This window comes from Doryrhamphus excisus, chromosome 18, assembly GCF_030265055.1.
Source record: "Doryrhamphus excisus isolate RoL2022-K1 chromosome 18, RoL_Dexc_1.0, whole genome shotgun sequence".
NCBI classification, from domain to species: domain Eukaryota; kingdom Metazoa; phylum Chordata; class Actinopteri; order Syngnathiformes; family Syngnathidae; genus Doryrhamphus; species Doryrhamphus excisus.
Genome location: NC_080483.1, coordinates 17684038 through 17707926, shown reverse-complemented (window position 1 = coordinate 17707926; position 23889 = coordinate 17684038). Strand labels below are relative to the sequence as shown.

Sequence of the window (23889 nt, the reverse complement as noted above, 5' to 3'; positions counted from 1 at the left end):
CAGTTATCATACACAAAATGTCAAACTGCACAGTAAATAACACAATTATGTAAGTTTTAATTAATTTATTATTAATTCATGTAAGTTTAAACCTGTATACTCTTGTCTCTTTTCAACGCTACAACTTTTATGTTGAAAGCAAATTTATTCTTGTCGCTGATTGGTTGGAATCTTACCCGAGTTTTGATTTGTTTGATGCAGATGCTTTTTTTTTTTTTTAACGAAGATTCTTCTGAAATAGTTTAACATGCTTATAAACGCACACACAAAACTGTGGTGGTATGTTAGTGGTGACAGAGACGATCGCCATTTTGTTGTCGAGGAATTTGTGGCTTTCAGCAGCTTGTAACTTTTCCCGAAAATCATGCTTGATGCTGGGATTTGGAAATGTCGGAGCAGGAGCTAGCAAGCGAATGTGGTGCTGATGTTTTGGTGTCTTTTGGTGAGTCGCTGCACGTCAACACGGCACTGCTGACAGTCGCCACACTTTGTGGAGGACTATCTGGAATACTAGCTGCTGCCCTCTTGTACGTGTTCTGCCTGAAGACTTTAATTTTGACGAGACAGGTAAGCAAACGCCATCTGTATGCACCACACGTCCCTTTCGACTCTGACGCCTTCCAACTTTCCACCAGGGTCACAATGCAAGGAGGCTGCTTGAGCCCGATGATGGAGACGTGGAAAACAACACCAGTCATCATGCCAGCAACAGCAGAAAGGAGGCGACGATTGCCGCAACGAAGAACAACAAAGTATTTTCTCTAATCTATTGTGGTTTGTTATTTAATGTTATCAAATTGGCCCTATCTCATTGGCCAGGAGGAGAAACGGGCGCCTATAAATAGCAATGTGGCAGCATTTGCATCCAAAGCAAAAGTGGTGTACCCCATCAACCAGAAATACAGAGTAAGTCCATCAGCCATGTATCATGGGACACAAAGTCATCAAAGTACATCAATGTCTCAATGGGCGAATGCTTAATTAACCACTGATGACGACTTTCCAGTAATGTGTCAATTTGTGTTGCAGCCTTTAGCAGATGGAGCCTCCAACCCTTCACTGCACGAGTGCTCCAAGTTAGCAACCATACCAAAGGAGGACTCGTCCTTGTCCTCCTCAGACGAAGACTCAATGAGCCAGGAGCTGGACAATGACTACAGCAGCCAGTTCATCTCCTCCTCAATGGTCCCCAAGAGCCTGCAGAACCAGAGCTTTGTTAGGGTTTCCCGTTACCCATACACGTTGACACAAACAGGGTCTGTGTCCCACAGGGATTTCTCACCATGACCTTGCAGTGTGGCTGAGATTCAGAGTTTTAAAAGCGGCTTTATATCTGTGTATTTCTCTCCAGCTTTGAAGCAAGGATCAACCTCCACTGTTTGGCTCTGCAGGATGTGCAGCAGCTTTACTCTCAACTTCAAGAGGAAACATACATTGTGAGGTTTTACCTTTACTTGGATTGGGCTGGACCATCAGTGGAGGAAAAAGAGAAGAAATACCTGGCAACTGACTGTTTTAAAAATGCCAAACAGGTGGTATTGGGACATTTACTTCCCTAATTAGAACCTTTTTTGTGTTGTAGCTATACCTTCAAATGGTGAAAAAGATATTTTGCAGCCATTTTCCAAAAGACAAAAATGATGCAGACTTCTCCAAACACATTCTTCAATTGCAGCAAAAGGTAATTTTTCACAAATGTTACTTAGTTGTGTTAAAAGATGTGGAATTTTCAGGTCGCCCTAATTCTGTTCACGTTCTCACTAAAGGAATTAAGAATATATTAATTTAGCCTTTAAATCTATATTTCATCAACTGTGCTGGTTAGCTATAGAATTCAAGATATTTAATGATATTGTATATTTCACATCCAAATCACACCTGTTTATACAATAGATTTAGGCTTTTTTGCTTAAAAATAATATTTCTACTAATTTATTACTAATTCTGACTTAAAAATATTAAGGTTGAACATCTTTATCTGTCAAGAAATAAACCAGAAATATCTTAAGACGGCAGGTGATGGAATATGAAGAACAATGGTTATGAAGAACAAGCCAAAGTACCCTGAAAGTAACAAAGTTCCTGGGATTCAGTATTTGTCTTGTCCTCAGCAGCAGGATCATCCATGACCATTGACCACGTTCCAGCACGTTCCCTGATATCTTTTCTCCATAGCTGCAATGTCCTGGTGCTCGTCACTTACTTTTCCACAACTGTTTGTGGAGAAACATCTTGCAGTGCCGCCGTCTTGTGTTTATTTCCAGCTAAAAGACAACATGATCTTAAGATTTGTGGGAGTATGAATCATTTTGAAGTGTTCACCGTGTATCTTCAAGCATATGTTGTCCCTGCAGGAAGTGGAGGAGCTGAAGAAACAGTGGTCATCCGGCCATGCTGCCAGCGACGCCACTGCTGATGCTCCTTGTACTCTGGAGGAAATGGAGAGAGCCCAAAAGGATTTCCTAGAACGGAACCTTCAAATGGTAAAAGACCAGAGTGCATACAGAGAATCGCATTTAAAGTATCAGATCAGAGTTTAACAGTAATGTGGAATCTTCTTGATAGTCCAGAGGTTTTAGCAAGGTGGTGGAGGAACTGTGCCACGTGATGAAGACCAGCAGTAGTTTCACTGTGACGGAAGCCCATGACGCTACTGCCTCTCTCAGCCAAGCTCTGCTTGTGATGGAAAACCATCTAATGAAAGCACAGGACGCAGAACTAAAGGTGGGCAGGACTCGTCGTGGCCATTATTTGAGGAATTGGACGGCTTGAGCGATGCTTTGTTGCCTTTCCTCTCCAGCAAATCCACCAGAAGCTGTTGTGGTGGGAGGAGCTGACAGGGCTCCTCCAATCCCAGCCTGCCTTGCTGCGGCAGGAAGTGTTTCTGAGGCAAAGCTTGATGGCTACAACGCTGGAGCAGCTGACCAGTGAAGACGTTTTGACCTTCAGCAGCATGGACGCAATACTCTCAGAGATGCAGCACGCTCTCGCAGAGGGCCTTCAGCAGTGCAGAGAGGGTTAGATGATCATCTGCTTAGCTATGTATCAATATCACGGAATAATGCAACAATAATTCCCCGCCTCGCTGGTCTACTTAAATTAGTCTCATTTTTTCCTTTCAAATAAGGTCAGGTCTTTTCAGGACGGCTGTAATTGTCCTGCTTGTTACATCATCGCTAATTGTTACACATCTCCATTCAGCATAGGCCATTTATAGGACACTCGTTGAAAGACCTAGACAATGGCTGAATTACAGACTGCAAGTGTAAGGAGTTATCATTTGTAACTTAAACATAACTGGCAACTAGTCTGCTTACCGGCTGTACTGCCAGGGTGCTCCTGAGCAAGGGGCCAAACCTGTAATGCATGCGGGACAGTATATATAGCCTGGGCTGGTCAGGCTCACCCCTAATAGCTTTTGGTTCCAATCCAGATTACACCCTCAAAACAAAGGAGTCGGTGATGGAAAAATGCAGCAAAGCGGATGGCAAGCGTAAGAAGCTTCGTAGGAGCCAAGCAAAGGAGAGGAGTCGTACGCTGGAGCCCAAACGGGCTCGCAGTGACTCACAGCAGCTGTCAAAGGTCAGTCCGTAGGACGCCATTTTACCACGATGCATACGGACGACCTGCTGTGTGACATCACCATCAATGCAGTCACTTGTATCGTGATCATCGTTTATGGAGTTAAAGAAACTTTCATGTTGAAAATGCGAACCATGCGTGTTTGCACCAGGAGTACCAGGAGCTGCTGTTAAAACAACGCCAGCAGCTTTGGGACTTGGAGCTGCTGCAGGATGACCGCATGGCTGAAGAGCTCTGTGACCTTTGGACCGTGAGACGTTCAAATCCTATCATTTGTATTTAGAATACATGCTGTGTGTGTGTGTGTGTGTGTGCTACATCCGTCCATTAAATGTCTTGTCTAGAAGCTCCGCAGTGACTGGTCAAAGAGGCTAGAGGAGAAATCCAAGGACATCTTTTGTAGGTCCGTTTGCAAGACCAAGGTGTCTGCTGACGGCTGTCACAGCCTGTGGATGGACGTGCAGCACCAGCTGGCTGCCCAGCAGCAGCAGTTGGAGAGAACCACCAAATTGCAACTGGATCAAATGCGGGCTCAGCTGGAACAAGAGCGACAGGTACGTCCGGCCTCCATGACGCCGTCATGCTTTGTACTCGTGGAAGACATGTTTGACATGGCATTTCAATGCTAGATATTCTTACCAATATCCAATATGGCAATATCGACCGAGACGGAGAGGCAGCAGCTCATCCCTCAAACGTCAGATTGTGTTTGAAATAGAATCTTCATTCAAACAAAGGCTTGGCGCTACATGAGGAAATATGATTTATCCATACCATGCCAAAATAACCCTCGAGGCCTAGCATTCCATCTTGTGTCTGTGACCGTTTTCAGGTGAAGTTGGATTGAATACATTCTTTATAGGTATGGACCGAATCAATGGCTTTGATGCACGCCAGCCTCGGTCGTCTGAGTAACCAGCAGATGAAGATCCTGCGAATCATGGTGCTCAGACAGAGCTACACACTTAGCAGGTACAAGTCCCAAGTCCCTCTGGTCAAACTTACTTCAGATTTGTCAGATCAAACATGATTGCTGCATGATACCACTTCAGTTAATTATCACTCAATTATCTGTCCATCCATTTTCTATGCCGCTTATCCTCACGAGCGTCACGGGTATGCTGGAGCCTATCCCAGCTGTCTTAGGCCCAGGCTGGTGGCCAGTCTTGATTGAATGCCCTTCATTCCATGTTATTGGGAAATGTGACCTTTCTGTCAGCCAAGCAGGGACGCTGCTGGAGAGGAAATATGAGCACCTGCTGGCATCCGTGCAACGCCACTTCCTGGCCAGACACTTCTGCGTGCACGTGCTCAAAGAGATGAGGCTGGCCAAGCTGAAGGTTCTCTCTCAGACCGACTTCCGAGCTCTGCTGATGCAGGATCCCGCCACGGTCCAGTCCTGTGTTGATTCCACGCTGAAGGTAGGCAGAATAAACACAAACTGGCCGTTAAAATACTTTTCAGATCAGAAGACGTTAGTGTATTGATCCGAATATAAAGGTTGAAAACGATATGCTAGACACTTACACACCAACGGATGGCGCCCAATGGAGGGTTTTTTCCCAATACTCACACGATCCTGTGACCAGCAGAGAAGTAGCCACAAACGGAGACCCTGAAAAGTCTCACAAACAGGTCTTGGAAAAAGGGTCATCTTCTATTCCAGTCAGTATGCTAATCTACAGTTCCTCACGTCCTAATCCCAGACCAGCAGTGCCAGCCTAGCAGAGAGGCATCTGGGTCCCGAGAGCCAACTGGTGAGCCACAGTTTCCAGCAAGAGTTCCTGTCTGAGCTGGAAACCGGGACCGAGCTGGTTCAGGATCACGCGCAGCGACTGCTAGGGAACGCCGTCAGCCACGCCATCCTGCAGCTGATGGAAGGCCAGGCCTCCGACTCTCAGAACAACCCCAGAAAGGATGGCGGCTCGAACGTACCGAGTTAATTCATTCCTCCGACAGCCCCCCAATGAGTAGCTGCCCCCCTCTTAACATTTGCTTCCTTGCAGCAGCAACTCGCAGAGAGCGCCTCGGAAAGCGTGTACGTGACCAAAGATTCTGTGGCCGCTCTCGTCCAGAGCTACTACTCTCACATGCAGGATGTCGCTAAAAACCTGCAACCACGGCGGCCAAACGCAAACCTTGGTGAGACCAACACGGCACACGTTATTATGACTTATGACTTTATTCTATACGTATGAGTGTCGTCATTTAGCATGTTAGCATGTTAGCAACGTGTGTCATTTATGTCATTTCATGTCCGTGCAGATGAGACTGAGCAGAACTCCAAAAGCGGTGAGCTGAACAAAGCTCTGCTCGGAGAGCTGGAGAACTGGAGCAGGAAACCCAACTCTGCTAAGTTTCAACAGAGGTACGGCCAAAAACTGTATTTCTATTTCCTTCTGGTTTTATTGTAGAACTGCTTCAACAAACGTGACTTCTCTGCCTAGAGTTGAGCTCCATAAAAGGAAGGTGTTAGAGCAGTGGGATCTGGAACTGGACGTGGTGTGCCAGGAGCTGAGACAGAGAAAAGTAGCCCAGGATCAAACCTTAGCAGGGATCAATGGGCAGCTTCAGGTTGGTTCTTCTGGAGGCGCTCAGGATGGAGATGTTGGCTGCTTCCTGTGAGCAGCATTGTTGTCGTGTCCATCAGGAGGCGGAAAGAAGCTTCATCAGCCAGCTGGCGGCCTTGGCTCGGGTTTCTCTCCACCGTCCAGACCCAGAACCCAGCGATGAAGATGACAACACAGGTAAGGACGTGTCCTTTGGAGCATAAAAGGACGCTGTTGTTTCTGGTCTACTTCCTGGTTTTATAATTCAACAGGGGATGGTAACGCCTCTATCATGGACCTTCTTGCCCGGAACCCAGCGCTGGATCCGGCCTTGAATCCGTCGCTGACTCCAACGGTTGTAGCTCCAGCCATCATGAAACCAGCAAAGAAGAAGAAAAGGGAGCACGAGTCTCATCTCAGTTGACAGCAGATCCTTTTTTATACCGTATGTCTTGTAATGTATATCTTCTAACGTCGATCTCCTCCCCTGACAACACTGCTTCTGTTGCTGTTTAAATAAAAATGATGTAGTCCTAGACCCTACGTTATCTTCTCTGTTTTTTCATGCACACCACATCATTATTAAAGTTTTTTTTAACTAGTTATATGTTAAGTTAGTTTTCAAATATCAGCAATAACAGCCCCCATCCTCTTCTGTTTAGGTAAATAAAACCCCTCCCATAGTTATGGTATGTCTAGCATACCGTTTAACCAAAATAGCTAAAAGGTATTTACAGTCGATGCTTTGCTATTGAACTACAATGAAACCATCATTTGTCTGTTTGGTTACACGTGCAGGAATGATTCTTTTTCTATGTTTCACAGAGTAATCCTGGACAAATCATGTAATCCATCGCCCAAAATAGCTGCTGAATAATTCTTGTGTACAGTGAAGTCAAGTCAGTCAACGTGTAAGTCGTCTAAAAAGCCATCCAGACTACATCATGTAGACGCACCACGCCGGAGGACAAAGGACCCCACCTACGGCAACATGTTGGCATACAGAGTAATGTAATACCCATGCAACGAAAACACTCATACATTCCTGTCGCAAGGCATGCTGGGAAGGTTGTGGTCCTCTTTTTTCTTGACATTTTGCAAAGTTTGTTGCATGTTTGCTTCAAAAATATTAATTATGTTGCAAGAGTAGTAAACGTGGAGGAGTTAACATACCTGATATCTAATGTTTTCTTGTTGGCGGCCTTTCTGCTGCCTTCATAACCCCCCACCACCACCCCCCATCCACTGCATCGATCCCCATCCAGGCCATCCAGGATGGACGTGCTTCTGACTTTCCAGGTAAATTAGACGCGTCAGTCGTGATTGGAGTGGAGTGGAGCACTCAGATGAAAGGCCGGACCTCTCTGGTCCTAATGGGCTTTTAAGTCCAAGCCTTTATGGCTGATAATGTGGAGTAATGGTGAAGAGCAGGGGAGACACTCCATCCAGCAGGCATCTGCCCAGGATTGATGGTCCACTGTCGGTCTGGAGTGGAAGGCGTGCCAATTAGCAAACATGAATGTTTCATCCTGTCCTATTCCCAAACTGCCCCCATGCCCAGCATGGCACCTTTACAGGGGCTGCTGCTGCAGGTCCAGACTTTGTGTCCCTCCATCACTAGGAGAACGTCTGCACTGACTGCAGCTAGCTTCAGCTAATGGCTCCTCGGCGGTGGGGGAAACCGTTTTGGATGTATGTTGAGGTCCCGTAGGGGACTGCGGGGACTTGTGGGAAGATGACCTGGTTTCTCTTTCTCTCTCCTGCCTGAGCTGGGCTCATCGCGGCTACGAACACAAGGAGGCTCGGAAGGAGAAGGGCGCTATGGTTCGGACCGGATCTATGTGGTCTTTATGTTGGATTTCTTTTTTACACTTTTGATGGATCCGTGAGCGTCTGACGTCACTGTTCGATATTCGTATTCAGGTGAGTCAATAAGCTCCTCGGTGGCCTCTGCTAAGTCCTCCATGCTCTAGATGTTTACATCGTTCCTCTCGACAGCGTCGTGTCTGACTGCCCGTAAACGTAACACAACATCAACGTAGCATACGTAAGGATCTTTATGGCCAATGTGGAATAATAAGGTAAGTGTGGACTCCATTAGCCACTTTGACCCAGATAAAGTAGCTCATGATGCCGTTAATAAAAAATGATGAAATGGAAGGGATTCAAACACGTCAGATGAGGTTATTTTAGGGCCCCAAATAAGGTCGCTTTCCAAATTCCCACTCCCAGGGCTTTTTACTCCTGGATTGGAAATCGGGAGAACATGCTAACTTACAGCTAAAGTACAGTTAATGTTGAATTGGTGTACTTTAATATTCTTGACCTTTTTACATTTTGGAATTTGCTTGCTAATTCATTCATGACTTTATTAGAATCTTCCCTTTCTGGTACTTTTTGCTAATATGTTTTCTATTTACAACATACCAAATAAATAATAATGAGAAATATGATTGGCATCGCCGTTGTGATGACACGCCACGTCCGTGTCCCCTCAGATGAGCAACCATGGCCGACCTGCAGCAGGAATACCCCGGAGTCCTCCTGGGGATCCTGGAGGAACTGGCCAGTATGCGTCAGTGGTTGACCTTCCAGGACCTTTGCCGCATGGTCAGCACCCGCTTTGACCTGGAACACCTCGCCGAGCTCCGGAGTTTGTTGTTCGCTGCCGCCAGCCGGGACCCCTGCTTCCCGGCCACTCTTTTTCGGGAGCGCGTTTCCTCCCGAGGACAGGGCCTGTCGCCCATAGGCGTCGCTGCTGATATCGTCACCATATTCCATCTTATTCAAATGACGGGCGGGGCCGGCGATGAGAGCCAGCCAATGAGAGCTCAGACCGTCCTCCCCGTCGACCGCTCTCCGGGCCCGGGTTTGCCCGGAATCCAGCAACTGAACATTCCCGGTCGGGAAAGAGCACGGGCTCACTCTGACTCCACCGGCAGCCGCCTTGACCAGCACTTGCTGTTTCCCAATCCCAACTACTCGGCACGCAAGCGCTCCAGTCTTCCCCCCGATCCCGTCTCGCTTGTATCCCCTCCCCGGGTCAGGACTCGGGCTGTGTCTTTCGACCTGCCCCACACCACCCTTTTGTACCCCAGTGGCCAGATCCCCAGCGAGATCATGAAGAGCATCTACTTACCGTTGGAGACGGACAGCGAGTCCAGCGGCGATTCGGCCCCCGCTGAGGTGTTTGAAGCGGACCAGGAATCATCAGTGGACCAGAAGAGAAACATCTTTCGGAAGGACTTCCACAACATACCGCAGGTGACCGTCAACAGCGAGTCCCCCAGTCCCAAAGGGGACAAAGGCTTTGACAACCAGACGGACGCCATTCCCAACCCCTACCCCTCGCCCACGCCGCTCCCACAGTCTCCCGAGCGCCGGACTAAGCATGAAAGTCTTGATGATTTGCAGGACTCCACTTACTTTGGACCTGTATCGGCCCCCGAGCGGTCTCCCAAGCACCTACAGCCCCCCAGGAGCCAGAGGCCCATCTGGAGTAACAAGAGTCACAGTCTGGAGGACCGGATCAACCCGGCCAGCGCCGGCTTGGGACCCGAGTCCCGTGGCGTACAACAACCGAGGCGATCGAGCCCCGCTATCAGCAAACTGGGGGGCTCTCTGGGATGTGAGATTGGCGATACTGGAATTGATGGAGTCAAGGCTCAAGGAACCCAGACCGATCCTCCGGATCCCAGGCGCCTCCGCAGTCTCGTCCATGCTGATCGTCTGTCCTTCATGACCTCATTAGATGATCCCGAGTTCTGCGAGGATGACATCAGCGCCATCTTCCGCTTCTTAGATGACATCAGCATGTGCGGGTCTACGGGGGTGCTGCACCCAAACGATGGACCCGGAGGTCTCAACCAGGACACCCCAGAAGCCAGACGGGGCCGCCTGGGCCAGCTTCAGCGGCTCTTTCACTCCCTGGAAAGCAGCGATGATGGACTCAAAGCCAGCGTGTGTCGACTCCTGCTGCGCATGAACCAGATCGAGCGACAACTGGAGTCCTTAAACGAGGTCAAGGCTGAGATTTCCCAGGTGTTGTCGGCGTTGCAGCGTCTGGATGAAAAGATCCCGCAGCCGGCTGTCGCCAGCGGACAAGGGATGGGCGACCGATGGCTGGAGCCCCTCAGTGGCGTCTCTTCCTTCATGAGCCATCCTATCACTCCCTCCGAATCGTCCGAACCTCAGCCTCTGTCTGTGTCGGGGCACCTCTTCCCAGCAGCCAGCCCGAGTAGTCTGGACTGGAACACATGGAACAATCCCGAGGAGCGACCTGACAGCAGCAAGGCTCACGGTGATGCCAAGGCGAGCAAAGATGGGAGGAAAGATGCGGCGTCTTTTCGGGGCTCAAAAAATGAGGCTGGAGAGAAAGGGGGCAAGGATTCCAAGCAAGCAAATGTGGCGACCGCTGCAAAAGACTGGACCGTGTCTTTCTCCAAAATTAAAGGTGGAAAATCTTCCCACGGAAAAACTGGGCAGGTGGAGTATTGCTCTAACTTTGTATGCATGAGTGGCCGATACAGTCAATCATGTATTTCATTCATCACGTTAAACGTTTTTACTCTAACTAATGTATGCAATCAACAACAACAGCGGTAAATCATTTATTTCATTCATCACGTTAAATGTTTTTACTCCAAGTAACGCATGCAGTCAACAACTGCGGTGCTCAAACATGGTGACACCATCATGTGTCACCAACTCACAAACACATCTCTCCTTTGGTCCTTGGAACAACACTTTCTCCCGTGAGGTGCCTTCATGGACATTCTGAACTCTGAACATCAATACAACAACTAAAAGCAACTAAAACTACAAAAGCTAATTCAAGGAATCCTCCATTTTAGACACAAAAAACAAAAGCTTCAATTTAGAGCCATTCATTCATTCATTCATTCATTCATTTTCTACCGCTTATCCTCACGAGGGTCGCAGGGGTGCTGGAGCCTATCCCAGCTGTCCACCCTGGACTGGTGGCCAGCCAATCCCAGGGCACATATAGACAAACAACCATTCACACTCACATTCATACCTATGGACAATTTGGAGTGGCTAATTAACCTAGCATGTTTTTGGAATGTGGGAGGAAACCGGAGTACCCGGAGAAAACCCACACACACACGGGGAGAACATGCAAACTCCACACAGAGATGGCCGTGGGTGGAATTGAACTCGGGTCTCCTAGCTGTGAGGCCACCGTGCAGCCCCATTTTCACTTATGTTAAGGAGTATACTTCCTGTTGTAAAATACAGTAAAAATGGGCATAGTTGCAAATGGTGATTAATCATGATTAATTTACAAACTGTGATTTGACAGCCCTGTAAAATGAGTTAAACACTTTATATTTGATATGACGTTTATAAAAACAGAAGACAAAGTGAATATGAGTCAGGTTGTGTTTTTTAACACTAAAATGTAAAACGTTCAAGACAACGTAATACTTTTATACGTAATACTTTTATGTCTGAACCTGAAAAAGCACACAGGCCCGTATGAGGCCAAAGTATTTATTTAAATGTGGCTTGTCTATTTTTGAATTCAATGTTATGAAAAAGTCAAACCAAAACAAGCGCTCATAATTCATCCTCGAATGCTTGCTGTGTTGATGCCCCGAGGGATTGCTGAGGTTTGGCATGATGACATGAAGGTGAAGGCATGAAGGTATTCAAACTTGCGGCTTTCGGGTTGCATTTCCCTCCCCTGCAACGTGCAAGTCAGGAGGTCATATTTTTGCTGTGTTTTATCCCCTCCTCAAAGCATTGTGGGAGCATCAGGAATAGACCATGCCAAACATCTAATCATCTAATTTTCTTCTTCTTCTTGTTGTTGTGATGTTCTCCCCGTGCATGAGGGGCTTTTCCCTCCCCCATTCCAAAAACATGCATGGTAGGTATGAATGTGAGTGTGAATGGTTGTTTGTCTATATGTGCCCTGGGATTGGCTGGCCACCAGTCCAGGGTGGAACCCGCCTCTGGTCAGAAGACAGCTGGGATAGGCTCCAGCACCCCCCCGACCGTGGTGAGGATAAGCGTTAGAAAATGGATGGATGTATTGTAAAAATGTCCCACAAGTGTTTGCTTTTATGGCAAGGCTGCAGAGCCAAGTCGATGGACGCTGTCCTCCAAACGTCTTACAGCAAATTCTTCCCTTTTCTAGTCAGATCAGTCGAGCAGAACAGCAAAATTACTCTCCCAGAAGTCGTCCAGCCTTGTGGAACAAGTGTTTGGCTCGTCTTTGTTCGGCAACAAAGAAAGCAGCTTGACTGGTGGACTAACTTCTGGGAAGATTATGGACCCCAGACCGGTTGAAGGGAGAGGAAGACCCATCTGGACTGTTGACGACAGAGAGGCGCGCATATCGCCTTTCGATTCCCAGGTAATACATTCCAACTAGATATGGTCATGAAAGCTGTGAAAGTGCTTTTAAAAGGAAGTGTTGACGACCCGCAGGCCCGGGATTCTCTAAACCCCAACAACATGGAGTTCTGGATGGACGACATCTACACTCCGGGTTACGATGCTCTACTCAGGCGGAAAGAGGCCGGCCTACGCAGGGCCAAAGTCTGCAAGTTGCTGGCGCTGGTTGGCGCCGCGCTGGCTATCATTCTTATTGTGGTCATTCCCATTTGCACTATGAGGTCGTGAGGTCGTGAGGTCGTGAGGTCATGAGGTCATGGGGTCATGGGGTCGTTTCATGACATTTTCTACTTCCACGCTCTGTAGCTTGTACTCGCACGACATCTAGTCCGACATCCTCGTGGAGATGATTTGACACTAGAAGCCTAAACTTGGGAAGTGCAATAAGCATCATCGTCTGAACTTCAGCTTCATTCAACGCCTTATTTTACACGAGTTGTTTTTGTCTTCACACAGTAAATGCTCTTTTAAATATATGTTCATGGTTTAGTTATGCTGATGTTTAAAATGACAAACTAGCTGCATACAGATCCATATTGAAAAAGTACTCAGCCATTTTTAGAAAAACTGTTAAATCAGGGGTGTCCAAAGTGCGGCCCGGGAGCTGTTTTTTTTGTGTGCAAACATGAAGTGTGTATTTACAATGGTAATTGTCATATAAAGTGACTCCGGTCAGCCATTTACATTCCAAAAATAGAACTGAAGTAGAAAACTAAAAAAAGCAGCAGCAAAAATGGAAAATTCTGCAATAATTTTACAAGAATGAAGTCAAAATATTAAAAACAAAAATCCAACGGGAAAAAAATTTGGTTGCAATGAAGAAATAAAAAATAAAAATTGCAATTTCACAAGAATGAACTCCCAATATTAGTAATAATATTACTATTATGCTGAAAAAAATATCTTTTTAGAAGCATGGAGTTGAAATATATTTTTTTCAATGTTATTTTTTAATTCACATTATTATGACAAAAAAATCTAAACATAATAAAGTTGCACGACTTGGAAAAATAGAAAGTTTAAGAAGATTATTCAAGAAATTTGAAACATTTTGAAAATGTGCAAAAATGGGACAAAAGACCGACATTCATCCTCATAAAATGCCTTACTGAGATGCAGTTTTTTTCTCGAAGTATATTCATTTCTGAGCATACGTATCTGCTACGTTGCTGTCCAAAATATGAAAGTGGCCCAGGCTGGAAAAAGTTTGGACACCCCTGTGTTACATGAAGATGGTCTGGCTCGTGTTTTCTGTTCTATTTGTTCCTCATAAGATAATTGTCATGTCCCATCAGCATGAATGTGAAATATACAATTTTGTACTTTTCATGATTCTTATACTCCATCCAAGCAATCAAAGGATGAGTATTATGGATTGTTCATCAAGGCTCAGCTTTCCAGAAAGGCACGTCTTGCTGCTGCTGATGCTGGCGATATGGACAAGTAGATAACCTGAACAGGAAGCATTTTCCAGGAAACTCTTTAAGTGGGAGTTTCCACTTGTAATTCAATTGATGGGCTGTTTGGAGTGCATCCTACCTGGCACATTAGTGTTTCGCTGGGCTCGCCCCGCCGATAACGATTTCATTCACCTTCCCCTCCCAGGGATCAATGCGGTTTTGACCGTGGTGTGAGGTTCCATTTTGTAAAACCTTCCTGTTACCCTAAGAGATGGAGGCTGCTAATAGTGGAAGTGGTTCACGCACACACAGGTGTCAACAAGTCTCGGCCCTCCTTCCTCATTTCTTATTTTTGGCCATGTTTGGTACACTTTAATGTTTCACATCATCAAACGCATCTTAATATTACACACCTGAACACAAAATGTACTTTTTAAATGAAACGGTTTATTACCAAATCCACTAGTGATGGCCCCCTGAACCACCTTTAGCAGCGACTGCTATCAAACATTTGCAATAACTTTTCATGAGAACGTTGGCATCTTTGCAGAATTGTTGTAATTCAGCCACATTGGAGCACCTTTTTAAAGGGGAACTGCTCTTTTTTTGGAATTTTGCCCATAATTCCCAATCCTTAGGAGAAACATGAACACATATTTCTTTCCCTTTTCTGTGCATTATAACATGATAACGTTAATATGAGCTAGCTAACAATGCTCTTCATTGGGATACACCTTTATCGACTATGAAGGACATTCAGACAGCAGAATTGATGGTTTCATTTATCACAGCAAGTCTTTCAGGTCCTGAAGCAGCAAAACAGCCCCAGACCATCACACTACCACCACCATGTTTTACTACTGCTATGACGTTCTGAAATGATACTTTTACACCAGATGATGTAATGACACACGGCCTCCCAAAAGTTCAACTTATTTCCATAAAAAATGCTTGAGGAACATTGAAGATCCTTTATAAGTGGCCATTTCACACCATTTTACAGTATAAACATCTGATGTTGCAGATGTTTTTCCCACTTTTGGAGTATCCAACATATTGGAGAGAGAATATTTCCAAAACATGTTTTCTCCAGCTGGACCTAAAACCTTTCATCCTGTTTTGAGTGCACAAATCCACACAGGGTCTAATGAGAGAGTGTTTTGCTTGAATGCATCCTCCTAAGTGGATGTACATCTGCCATGTGTTCCCCATGAGGGTGTTTGAGGATCCATTACCAATGTTGCCACTGAAGAGGTTCAACTACGTAGTCAGCATAATATGCAGGTGCTTTCTCCAAAACTTCTGTGCATTAGAGCCTCTTATTACCCCCCCCCCCCCCCCCCCCCCCCCCCGAGATGCTTTTAGGAAATTTAGACATCTCAGGTAAATAGACACTTCTTGTAAATGAAAAATTATGAGCAGATATTATGGCACATGTTGTTGGTTGGCAGTGCTTTGTAAATGAATGGACATTAGTTTATTTGCCTGTGGGAATAAAATATGAATAAAACGCATTTTTGCAGTATATTGAATGATCTGATGACTGGTCAAACATGTTCAAAAAATACAGGAAGTCAAAAAAGATGTATCGTTATTAATTCCACAAATATACATCAATATTACATTTTGAAATAAAAACAATGGTAATTTTATACTGTACATTGTACATTGAATACTGTACATTTGAATGTAGTATATGATATAGTAATTCAGGTGAACTTTTCAGTTCCACCGTTGAACGTGTGGGGGCAGTATAGTACAAACTCCAATACAACCAACGAAGAAGACGAAACGGCGCTGATTTTGAACTTTGCGGAAGAAAGCTGCCAGTAGGTGCGGCTCTGCTGCAGTACCGCAGTGGAGTTTTGTGCGTTTCGTCTCTGGCATCGGACGCTGACTGGGTCGATCCATGCCATCACACTTTTACAAGGAATATATTGTACAGGTACCTTTTCGCTTTTTAAACAAAGCCGTGACATTTAGCACCAATGCTAACGCTTCAATGCGAGATAGGCATATTCACCGGCTAGCTAAACCTAGCATGAATGGGACCTATTTTACAGTAACATAGCTCAACGGGATCGAAATACAGTGAAGGTGGATTTGTTTGCAAAGCTTGTGTTATGTGTCCTTATTAATTTGCAGCAATGTACAATTTCACAGAGCTTACGGCATCTGATTTAGCCTCCTTTAGCCTGTCTAACGTAGGTTTTTCATCAAGGCTAACGTGACGAGACGCAATGGAGTCGACCGTGGTGAACTTGTACAACCAGTTCCAGAGTTTACGTTCCCAGGTGGACTGTCTGAACGAGAGCTCTGAACCACGTAAGTTATTTCCACTCGGCTTGAATATTTGACTCCCATATAGATTTAAGTGGGGAGAAACCAGCAAAGCAAGACATGACACAGTGTACACAGCAGAGAGTAGCAAAGTACACATTTATAGAAAAACACGTAGTCACATTTAAAAACTAAAAAGTGCAAACCATGAAATAGAATCTGTTATAAATGAATCACAACAAAGATTTTACATTGTGTAAAAGCAGATATCATGCAGCGCTCCACTGGGATTCAATATCATTTTAAAACAGCCAAAATGAGCAGGATATTTTGTCCCAACGTAACCATCACAGGATAAATAAACACAGGCTGGTGCTACTTTCTCTTTTCCCTCGTCATCCAGAGTTCCTTCAGATGGCTGTGAACTTTGAGGACTGCCGTAAGAAGTGGCTGCGGGCAGGTGAGGAGCTGCTGTCCTGCAAAGAGATGCTGGCTAAAGCAGAGACTGAGAGGGGCGCTCTGGAGGTCAGATTGAAACATGCCCGCAACCAAGTCGATGTGGAAATCCGTCGGCGGCAGAAGGCTGAAGCTGTCTATGAGAAGCTGGTTGGTGACACTGCTTCGTGGAACTCCACCCTGGGGCAACCTTCAAAGTTGTTCAAATGATCTCTAATTTCTAATCTACATCGGAAATAATGTAAGAGGAATGAATATGGGGCTAGGTCAACCAGTCGTACGGCAAAAAATGCTAGAATCGCACGGTCAGGAGTATGATGTGCTGATTTTCCAGCCGTAGACCGGCCACAGAAAGTCCGCTGAGGTTCTTAGTCACATCAAACAAACTCTGCGGGCGCTTACGTTTTTTAAATGAGCTGCTCTAAAGCAAAAGCCACTTTGAAGTCAGCTGACATAGGGCCCTTTGAAGTACAGGAAGTCATGAAAAAGCCATAGACAAAGCAAACACACTTTAGATGCTGATGTCCCCCCCCACCACACACACTCCTAATTGTTATTGTGTTTCCCTAAAGGAGCGTCAGCTCCAGCTGATCCGGGATGTGCTGATATCGGAGAACAACGGTAACAGTGTCCACCTCAGCGAGGAGCAACGCTCGGCCTTGGCCTTCCTCAGCGCGCACTCCCAGGCTGCGCAGGCAGCTAAAGCCAACCTTAACTCCAGCAGAAGGTCCGTTCTTTTATTCTTCCCCCAATGATCAGAATGCCAGGTCTCTGCAGACAAACATGCCTTTCATGGGTAAATGGAAGGATGTGGGTGATGTTCCTCTGCAGCTCCCCACAAGTACTTCAGACTGACGTGGGTTGTCTTGCAGGCTAGCTCCAATTGATGAATCAGCCTCCATATTGTCGGGCATCAGTTTTGATCAAACGGATGACTCTCTGGTAAATGTCTTTTTCTATTTCTTTTTTCTTAGCTTCTCCACTCCATTATATTCAATAAGACCTACTTAACCTGTCCTCTTCCTGTAGGAATGGGATTCTTCTGTGATGAAGACCGTAAGGTTGCAGAAACGTCAGAAACGAGTAAGTGTTAAAATGTATAAAATAGTTCTCTAATGTCCTTGTTGGAATCTTTGTTTGATGACGGATCACAATGTGAAAAAGTCATTGCAACATTTTAGTAGAAATAACGATTCTATCCTGTAGGGCAGGGGTGTCCAAAGTGTGGCCCCGAGGCCACTTGGTGGCTTTTTTTTATTAGCACACAACACATTCTCAAAATGGGATTGACCTAGCAAAATATTATGTTTTTATTACTTTTTATTATTATCTCTCAGCGGATGTGTTGACTAAACCCAGCTAAACAGTTGCTTTTGCCATTAAATGTAATGTTTCACCTCAGCATTATTTTTTGGTTTAGTACTTTTAAGCCAACTAGTTTTACATTTTTCATCCACAGCGATCCTCCCGAAAACTTGAGGTTCCTTCGCAGATGCTGAAGAAACCTCGCTCTACTGGACGGCCGTCAGATCGAGTAAGTCTGCCTCACTGTTATTCAGTATTATTTCTTTATTCTTTAAAACGGGATGTTTACAGATAAACGAGTCCATAATTGCCACAACCACCATTGCTTTACCTGTGAACGGTGGCACCGTGGAGGCCGTGTCCACCATCGAAAGAGTCCCCTACTGCACACGCAGCAGGAAAAAGAGTGGTGAGCAGTTTTGGTTCACCGTTTGTAATTCTGCACGGAAACTGTTTGTTCTTATAAAAGATTTAAGATTATTAAATGTATGGTGATGGGATCCCGACAGTTCCTCAATCCTGGCCTGAAACCACCTCAACTGATCTATCTGAAGCCATCAGTGAAGCACCCAGCACACCGGTCTCAGATCTCCCCAATCACCCCCAAAACGCCAAAGCCAACGGAGGAGCGAAGCAGCACCAGTTCGTCACCAAAACTGTGAGACATTGCTATGACCTTGTTTACATCATCATCATCATCATCATCATCATGCCCTTGTGTTGGGCTATTACCCCCAGCAGTTGCCGGGCTACACCCCCCATGGTCGGAACCATAACGTCTATCTTGTTCTCCTTTTCACAAAGGTGATCAAGTCCGAGTTCTGCGCACCGTGTGGAAGGAGGACAAAGTTTGGCAAGATATACCTTCGCTGTCAGAACTGCAGGATTGTGACCCATCCCGAGTGTCAGGACGGTTGCCCCCTTCCTTGTAATCCCGCAGCCATCAGCACTCCCGTCAGGACCGCAGAGGTGCAGCATGTTTTTCCCAACGTTTCCGGCCATATTTCCACTCCATATTTGTCCATATAAATTAGCATAACGTGTTTGCAGAGCACACTGGCTGACTTTGCTCCCGTCACTTCTCCACGGATCCCAGCTTTGGTCATCTACTGCATCAGAGAGATAGAACACAGGGGGCTTCACGAGGTAAGATGCCCTCTTATTAATCGTGTTTCATGGTGGGGCATCGCTTGTTTATTTTCATCTCCTCTCCATCTAGGTTGGCCTGTACAGAATTTCTGGCCAGGAGCGTCAGGTGAAAGATCTGAAAGAGAAGCTGATGAGAGGAAAGACTCTGCCGCAACTTAACAAGGTAGAAGACATCAACGTCATCACAGGTGTCCTCAAAGACTTCCTGAGGAACCTTCCAGAGCCGCTGCTCACCTTCCGCCTGAACAAAGCATTCATGGAGGCAGCTGGTCAGTTTTGAGTCTGGTGTCGTTGCTTACAGCCTGTAGTGGCGGAGATCCAAACCGAGCCAAGGTTGTGACCAATGTTTCAGAAATCCATGATGATGAGAAGAGCGTAGCCGTGCTGTACCAGACCATCAATGGGCTCCCTCAACCCAACCGAGACACTCTGGCCTGCCTGATGATTCACCTCCAGAAGTAGCTCCATTTCTAGCCTTGTCAGCGTCTTAGGTGGACACTGCCATGACTAACCTCTGTTTTGTCCCTGCAGGGTGGCTCGAAGTCTGGATACCAAGATGGATGTGGTGAACCTGGCCCGGGTGTTTGGACCTACGCTTGTCGGCCATGCTGTTCCCAATCCGGACCACATGACTCTCCTAAACGACACTCACAGACAGCCACGGGTAGCGTAGCAGTGCATTATCAAATGACTTGCTTACTTAACGCATTCATCATTTTGGTCATAAGTAGGCCTGTCACCATAATCCATAAATCAATTCATCCAAGATAAAAAAACATCTCTAATTATGACACCCTTGATAAATTGACATGTGCATGAATGCGTGTGTTTTCATCTGCTCGTCTCTACAAACTACCGACCAGTCAACACTTTCTGAGGCGTCAGCAAAGTAAATATCAACAAAATGGTGCATGCTCACAGACAGTGTCGCTCGCTACATTGCAAAAAATGCAACAATTAAATTTGGCATGTATGGCATCCATTTTAAGAACATGCATACAGTACAAGTGGCTCACACAGGTACACTATACGTGAGTCCCATCTAGTGGTTCATATGGGAATTACATCTCAGGACAAGAATGAATGACAATTGTCTCAAAGCAATGTCAATAATATCGATTTTATACTGATAATTGATCCACCATAGTTTGTAGCACAATTAGCGACCAGAAGAATAGTTTCCGACCTGATTTTCTGTCGTTGTCAGGTCGTGGAGCGCTTGCTCAGTATCCCGGCGAGCTACTGGGGCCTGTATGCCTATCCAGACGATCTAGACACAGACAATGGCCGCCACACAGAGACTCCAAATCGTAAAGGTACTGTGTAACATGCATGGAAGCGTGCACAACTATTTCAAGACGCTTTGGTTGCTATGTAACAAACTGCAGTTAGCAGTTAGCAATGAGCCGCTCTTGGTCTGCCTTTTCAGTCAGCATACTGGGACCAGTGACCACTCCTGAGCAGCAGATGATGACCAAGACCCCCTCCTCTGGCTCACTGTCACAGCGTATGATGCAGACCCTCTCCAGCACTATCTTGTAAGTTGGCGTACTGTCTCATACGTACTGAAGGCCCAGTTGCAGTATTCTTCATCATTTGGTGTTTCCTCAAATACAACGGTTAGCCGTGTACTCCACTGCAGTACAGTGGAACCTTGGTGGAGCACGTGTAGGTGCTTGTGTGGTTTGGAGGTTGTTGAAGGTTCCATAAGGGCTCCTGTCATATGATAGTCTGAGCGTTCTGGCAAAGCTAGGCCTATGAAACTCCACACAGACGTCAGAACCTTTGGATATGCAACCTGTGGACTACTGGGTGGAAACATCGCTTCTTATAATAATTATAATAATAATAATAATGAAAGCTACCTCGCCGCATTAATGGAGGCCAGTATTTGAGGGAATGTAATATAGTTTTCCAAATAACTAACACTCATATTTGTTGTCAACAATCCATCCTTTAGATTCACAAGCAAGAGCAAAGGATCTGCTCATGCCCGTGGGAACTTCTTTGAGTCTCCGCAGCTGAAGTGATCAGATGCTCCTGATGTATAGGATCTATGTATCATGTTCTGCAATAATAAGCTATACTTCACATATACAGGAGTAAAACTAATGTGCAATTTAGGCGTCTAACTCCATTATGCTTTATGAATTATTTAGCAAAACTATGAGACAATCGGTGACCAGTTGAAGAATTTTTGTACCTGTGATTACTAATGACGTTCTCTGAATTCTGGTATCTCGTAAGCGATTGTAAGCGTTGATCACCAAGATCAACACGTATCATCCTGGATGGATCTGTGGTTGTTACTGCAGCATCTAGGATGGCAAATATGGGATACGGCACTGGACCAAAGGGAGCATGTTAGTTCTTTGTTGCGTGCTAACGCATTTAGCAAACGTATGAAAGACTATAAGATTAACACTGATACTGAATGGGAATGATGCAGTATTGTGCAACTAACTACTAGATCTTTTATATGAATGTCTGCCACTAGAGGCTGCTGTTGTATTATTATTGTTATTATTATTATTAATATAGTCCCAGCACAGGCAGTTCATATTCATGACTGCCCTTTCATTGCAGTATGAACCAATCACTACAAATGGCTTCTATCATTCTTCTGACAATGGGAATAGCAATATTACTTTTACTCTACTGCATTTCTATGTATTTTAAACTTGACCTGTTTTATGCCAACCTGTGCCTTTTTTCATGTTTTACTTCTGTTTTTCTAATGGAATGTTATTTTTCCTCGAGTCCCGATTTTGGGTCTAGCCCTACATGTTTTTTCTTAACTTCCATCCTGCTCCAAAACACTTGATGTGACGGCAACGCAGTGGAAGTGTCCAATGGACACCAGACTGAGGGGCCGTCTTCTGATGCTTCTGATGCTTCTACCAGATATCTCATTCATTTAAATTGGACTCCCATGGAACTCCAACCAAAACACAAAGTCCACACTTGTGCTAAAAATAAATCATCAAATGGTTCCTGGTCTCCACTTAACCACTCAAGATGGGTCTTCTGTCTTGGACTTACTACATTATTATTATCATCATTATTATTATTATTATTATTATTATCTTGTGTGTGTGCTCAAAGTGCCAAACTGAGTATTATTGGAGATGTGTGAAAATGGAAATGTGTGCCATTCTCAGGCTGACACGGTAAAGCGGTTTGACTCATTGTTCCAATCATAATGAGCTATTAATCCATAATCTATAGAGCTGGGTGGGCCAACGATGACCAACATTTATGAGGAGTTCCACAGGTATCATCCCTCCTTTATGGATCTTGTCGAGGACAGAGCCATGGGCTTGCATTCACTCCAGCCACATTCAATGGATCAGTCAATCTCCTTTTTTACTCCTCCATCTTTCTCTTGCAGATCAGAAATGTTTGCATTTCAAATCAACATTCATAGTTGATTAGCCCCAAACCATGTCTCCATGTGGGGATGCTGTTTATTTATGGCGTACGCTGCAGCATACGCCGGTGGCTGCAGGCATCAAACAGCTGTCTGTGTGTAGCCTCCGCCATATTCTAGCCTGAGAATGTACTGTTGGAGCTCCCCTCTGCTGCGGGACCACCGGGGCCAAATCAGTAACTCGTCCAATTAAGAGCGCTTGGATAAATGACGAATAATGTAAGCATGTAAACACAGCAACCCCAACAACGGTAGCATCGTAGCAATATAGCAACTCCAACAACGGTAGCATCGTAGCAATATAGCAACCCCAACAACGGTAGCATCATAGCAATATAGCAACACCAACAACGGTAGCATCATAGCAACCCCAACAACGGTAGCATCATAGCAATATAGCAACCCCAACAACGGTAGCATCATAGCAATATAGCAACCCCAACAACGGTAGCATCGTAGCAACCCCAACAACGGTAGCATCGTAGCAACCCCAACAACGGTAGCATCGTAGCAACCCCAACAACGGTAGCATCGTAGCAATATAGCAACCCCAACAACGGTAGCATCGTAGCGATATAGCAACCCCAACAACGGTAGCATCGTAGCGATATAGCAACCCCAACAACGGTAGCATCGTAGCAATATAGCAACCCCAACAACGGTAGCATCGTAGCAATATAGCAACCCCAACATGGTAGCATCATAGCAATATAGCAACCCCAACAACGGTAGCATCATAGCAATATAGCAACCCCAACAACGGTAGCATCATAGCAATATAGCAACCCCAACAACGGTAGCATCGTAGCAATATAGCAACCCCAACAACGGTAGCATCATAGCAATATAGCAACCCCAACAACGGTAGCATCGTAGCAATATAGCAACCCCAACAACGGTAGCATCATAGCAATATAGCAACCCCAACAACGGTAGCATCGTAGCAATATAGCAACCCCAACAACGGTAGCATCATAGCAATATAGCAACCCCAACAACGGTAGCATCGTAGCACCATAGCAACACCAACAACAGCAGCATCCTGGTCCATAGCATCATAGTGTTAATATAGTGAGCTAGCAATGATGTGGGGGGGGGGGGGGGGGGTCACACGGTATTATTACAGTTTCTGCGAGTTGGATGCAATCAATGCGATATTGTATTCTTAAGCTTCAGTTATTGCTCTTATTGACGTGTGCGGATCGCATTCTGTTGGTCATTGGCCAGCTTAGTAGAGTCTTAACGCCGTCTCCGCCTGCTCCAGGTGGGGGCCAACAACGTCAACCTCTGATGTGGTGACTCAATAGCTGTCAGT

The 23889-nt window shown here is 45.5% G+C and overlaps 3 protein-coding genes across 5 annotated transcripts; all 3 read left to right on the top strand.

Moving 5' to 3' along the window:
• The first annotated feature begins 157 nt into the window (after positions 1-157).
• On the top strand, positions 158-6669 carry LOC131106345 (evC complex member EVC). 2 transcript variants are annotated; one of them, XM_058055305.1, is made up of 20 exons: positions 158-567; positions 636-752; positions 820-906; positions 1030-1256; positions 1352-1436; positions 1583-1681; positions 2355-2483; positions 2566-2724; positions 2801-3017; positions 3434-3582; positions 3734-3832; positions 3927-4136; positions 4445-4554; positions 4802-5003; positions 5289-5513; positions 5592-5724; positions 5848-5950; positions 6030-6156; positions 6233-6329; positions 6404-6669. In XM_058055305.1, exons 1-20 carry the CDS (start codon positions 388-390, stop codon positions 6553-6555), a joined length of 2907 nt encoding a protein of 968 aa, XP_057911288.1. In that variant the 5' UTR covers positions 158-387; the 3' UTR covers positions 6556-6669. The 2 variants fall into 2 exon arrangements, with proteins under 2 accessions (XP_057911288.1, XP_057911287.1); XM_058055304.1 differs by having other exon boundaries at positions 5589-5724.
• A 1149-nt stretch (positions 6670-7818) lies between these two features.
• Positions 7819-15211, top strand: LOC131106198 (major intrinsically disordered Notch2-binding receptor 1-like). Of its 2 annotated transcripts, none has more exons than XM_058055042.1 (4): positions 7819-8054; positions 8630-10616; positions 12295-12513; positions 12588-15211. In XM_058055042.1, exons 2-4 carry the CDS (start codon positions 8640-8642, stop codon positions 12780-12782), a joined length of 2391 nt encoding a protein of 796 aa, XP_057911025.1. In that variant the 5' UTR covers positions 7819-8054; positions 8630-8639; the 3' UTR covers positions 12783-15211. The 2 variants fall into 2 exon arrangements, with proteins under 2 accessions (XP_057911025.1, XP_057911026.1); XM_058055043.1 differs by lacking the exon at positions 7819-8054 and adding an exon at positions 8160-8212.
• Positions 15212-15751: 540 nt separating this feature from the next.
• On the top strand, positions 15752-22137 carry LOC131106152 (rac GTPase-activating protein 1-like). The gene is made up of 17 exons (XM_058054959.1): positions 15752-15899; positions 16176-16279; positions 16638-16840; positions 17263-17417; positions 17563-17632; positions 17720-17773; positions 18150-18224; positions 18287-18404; positions 18505-18653; positions 18800-18964; positions 19046-19141; positions 19215-19413; positions 19497-19602; positions 19676-19808; positions 20352-20460; positions 20574-20682; positions 21105-22137. The coding sequence occupies exons 2-17, from the start codon at positions 16195-16197 to the stop codon at positions 21172-21174; spliced, it is 1896 nt and encodes a 631-aa protein (XP_057910942.1). The 5' UTR covers positions 15752-15899; positions 16176-16194; the 3' UTR covers positions 21175-22137.
• The last annotated feature ends 1752 nt before the right edge of the window (positions 22138-23889 follow it).

Bases quoted from the DNA above. Each gene is read 5' to 3' on its own strand.
- LOC131106198 (XM_058055042.1), top strand. From the start codon at position 8,640: ATGGCCGACCTGCAGCAGGAATACCCCGGAGTCCTCCTGGGGATCCTG. The intron at 10,617-12,294 runs GTGGAGTATTGC...TCCCTTTTCTAG, and splicing joins CCCACGGAAAAACTGGGCAG to TCAGATCAGTCGAGCAGAAC. The intron at 12,514-12,587 runs GTAATACATTCC...GACGACCCGCAG, and splicing joins TATCGCCTTTCGATTCCCAG to GCCCGGGATTCTCTAAACCC.
- LOC131106345 (XM_058055304.1), top strand. From the start codon at position 388: ATGTCGGAGCAGGAGCTAGCAAGCGAATGTGGTGCTGATGTTTTGGTG. The intron at 753-819 runs GTATTTTCTCTA...CTCATTGGCCAG, and splicing joins CCGCAACGAAGAACAACAAA to GAGGAGAAACGGGCGCCTAT. The intron at 6,330-6,403 runs GTAAGGACGTGT...ATAATTCAACAG, and splicing joins CGATGAAGATGACAACACAG to GGGATGGTAACGCCTCTATC.
- LOC131106152 (XM_058054959.1), top strand. From the start codon at position 16,195: ATGGAGTCGACCGTGGTGAACTTGTACAACCAGTTCCAGAGTTTACGT. The intron at 16,841-17,262 runs GTTGGTGACACT...GTTTCCCTAAAG, and splicing joins AAGCTGTCTATGAGAAGCTG to GAGCGTCAGCTCCAGCTGAT. The intron at 18,654-18,799 runs GTGAGACATTGC...CTTTTCACAAAG, and splicing joins ACCAGTTCGTCACCAAAACT to GTGATCAAGTCCGAGTTCTG.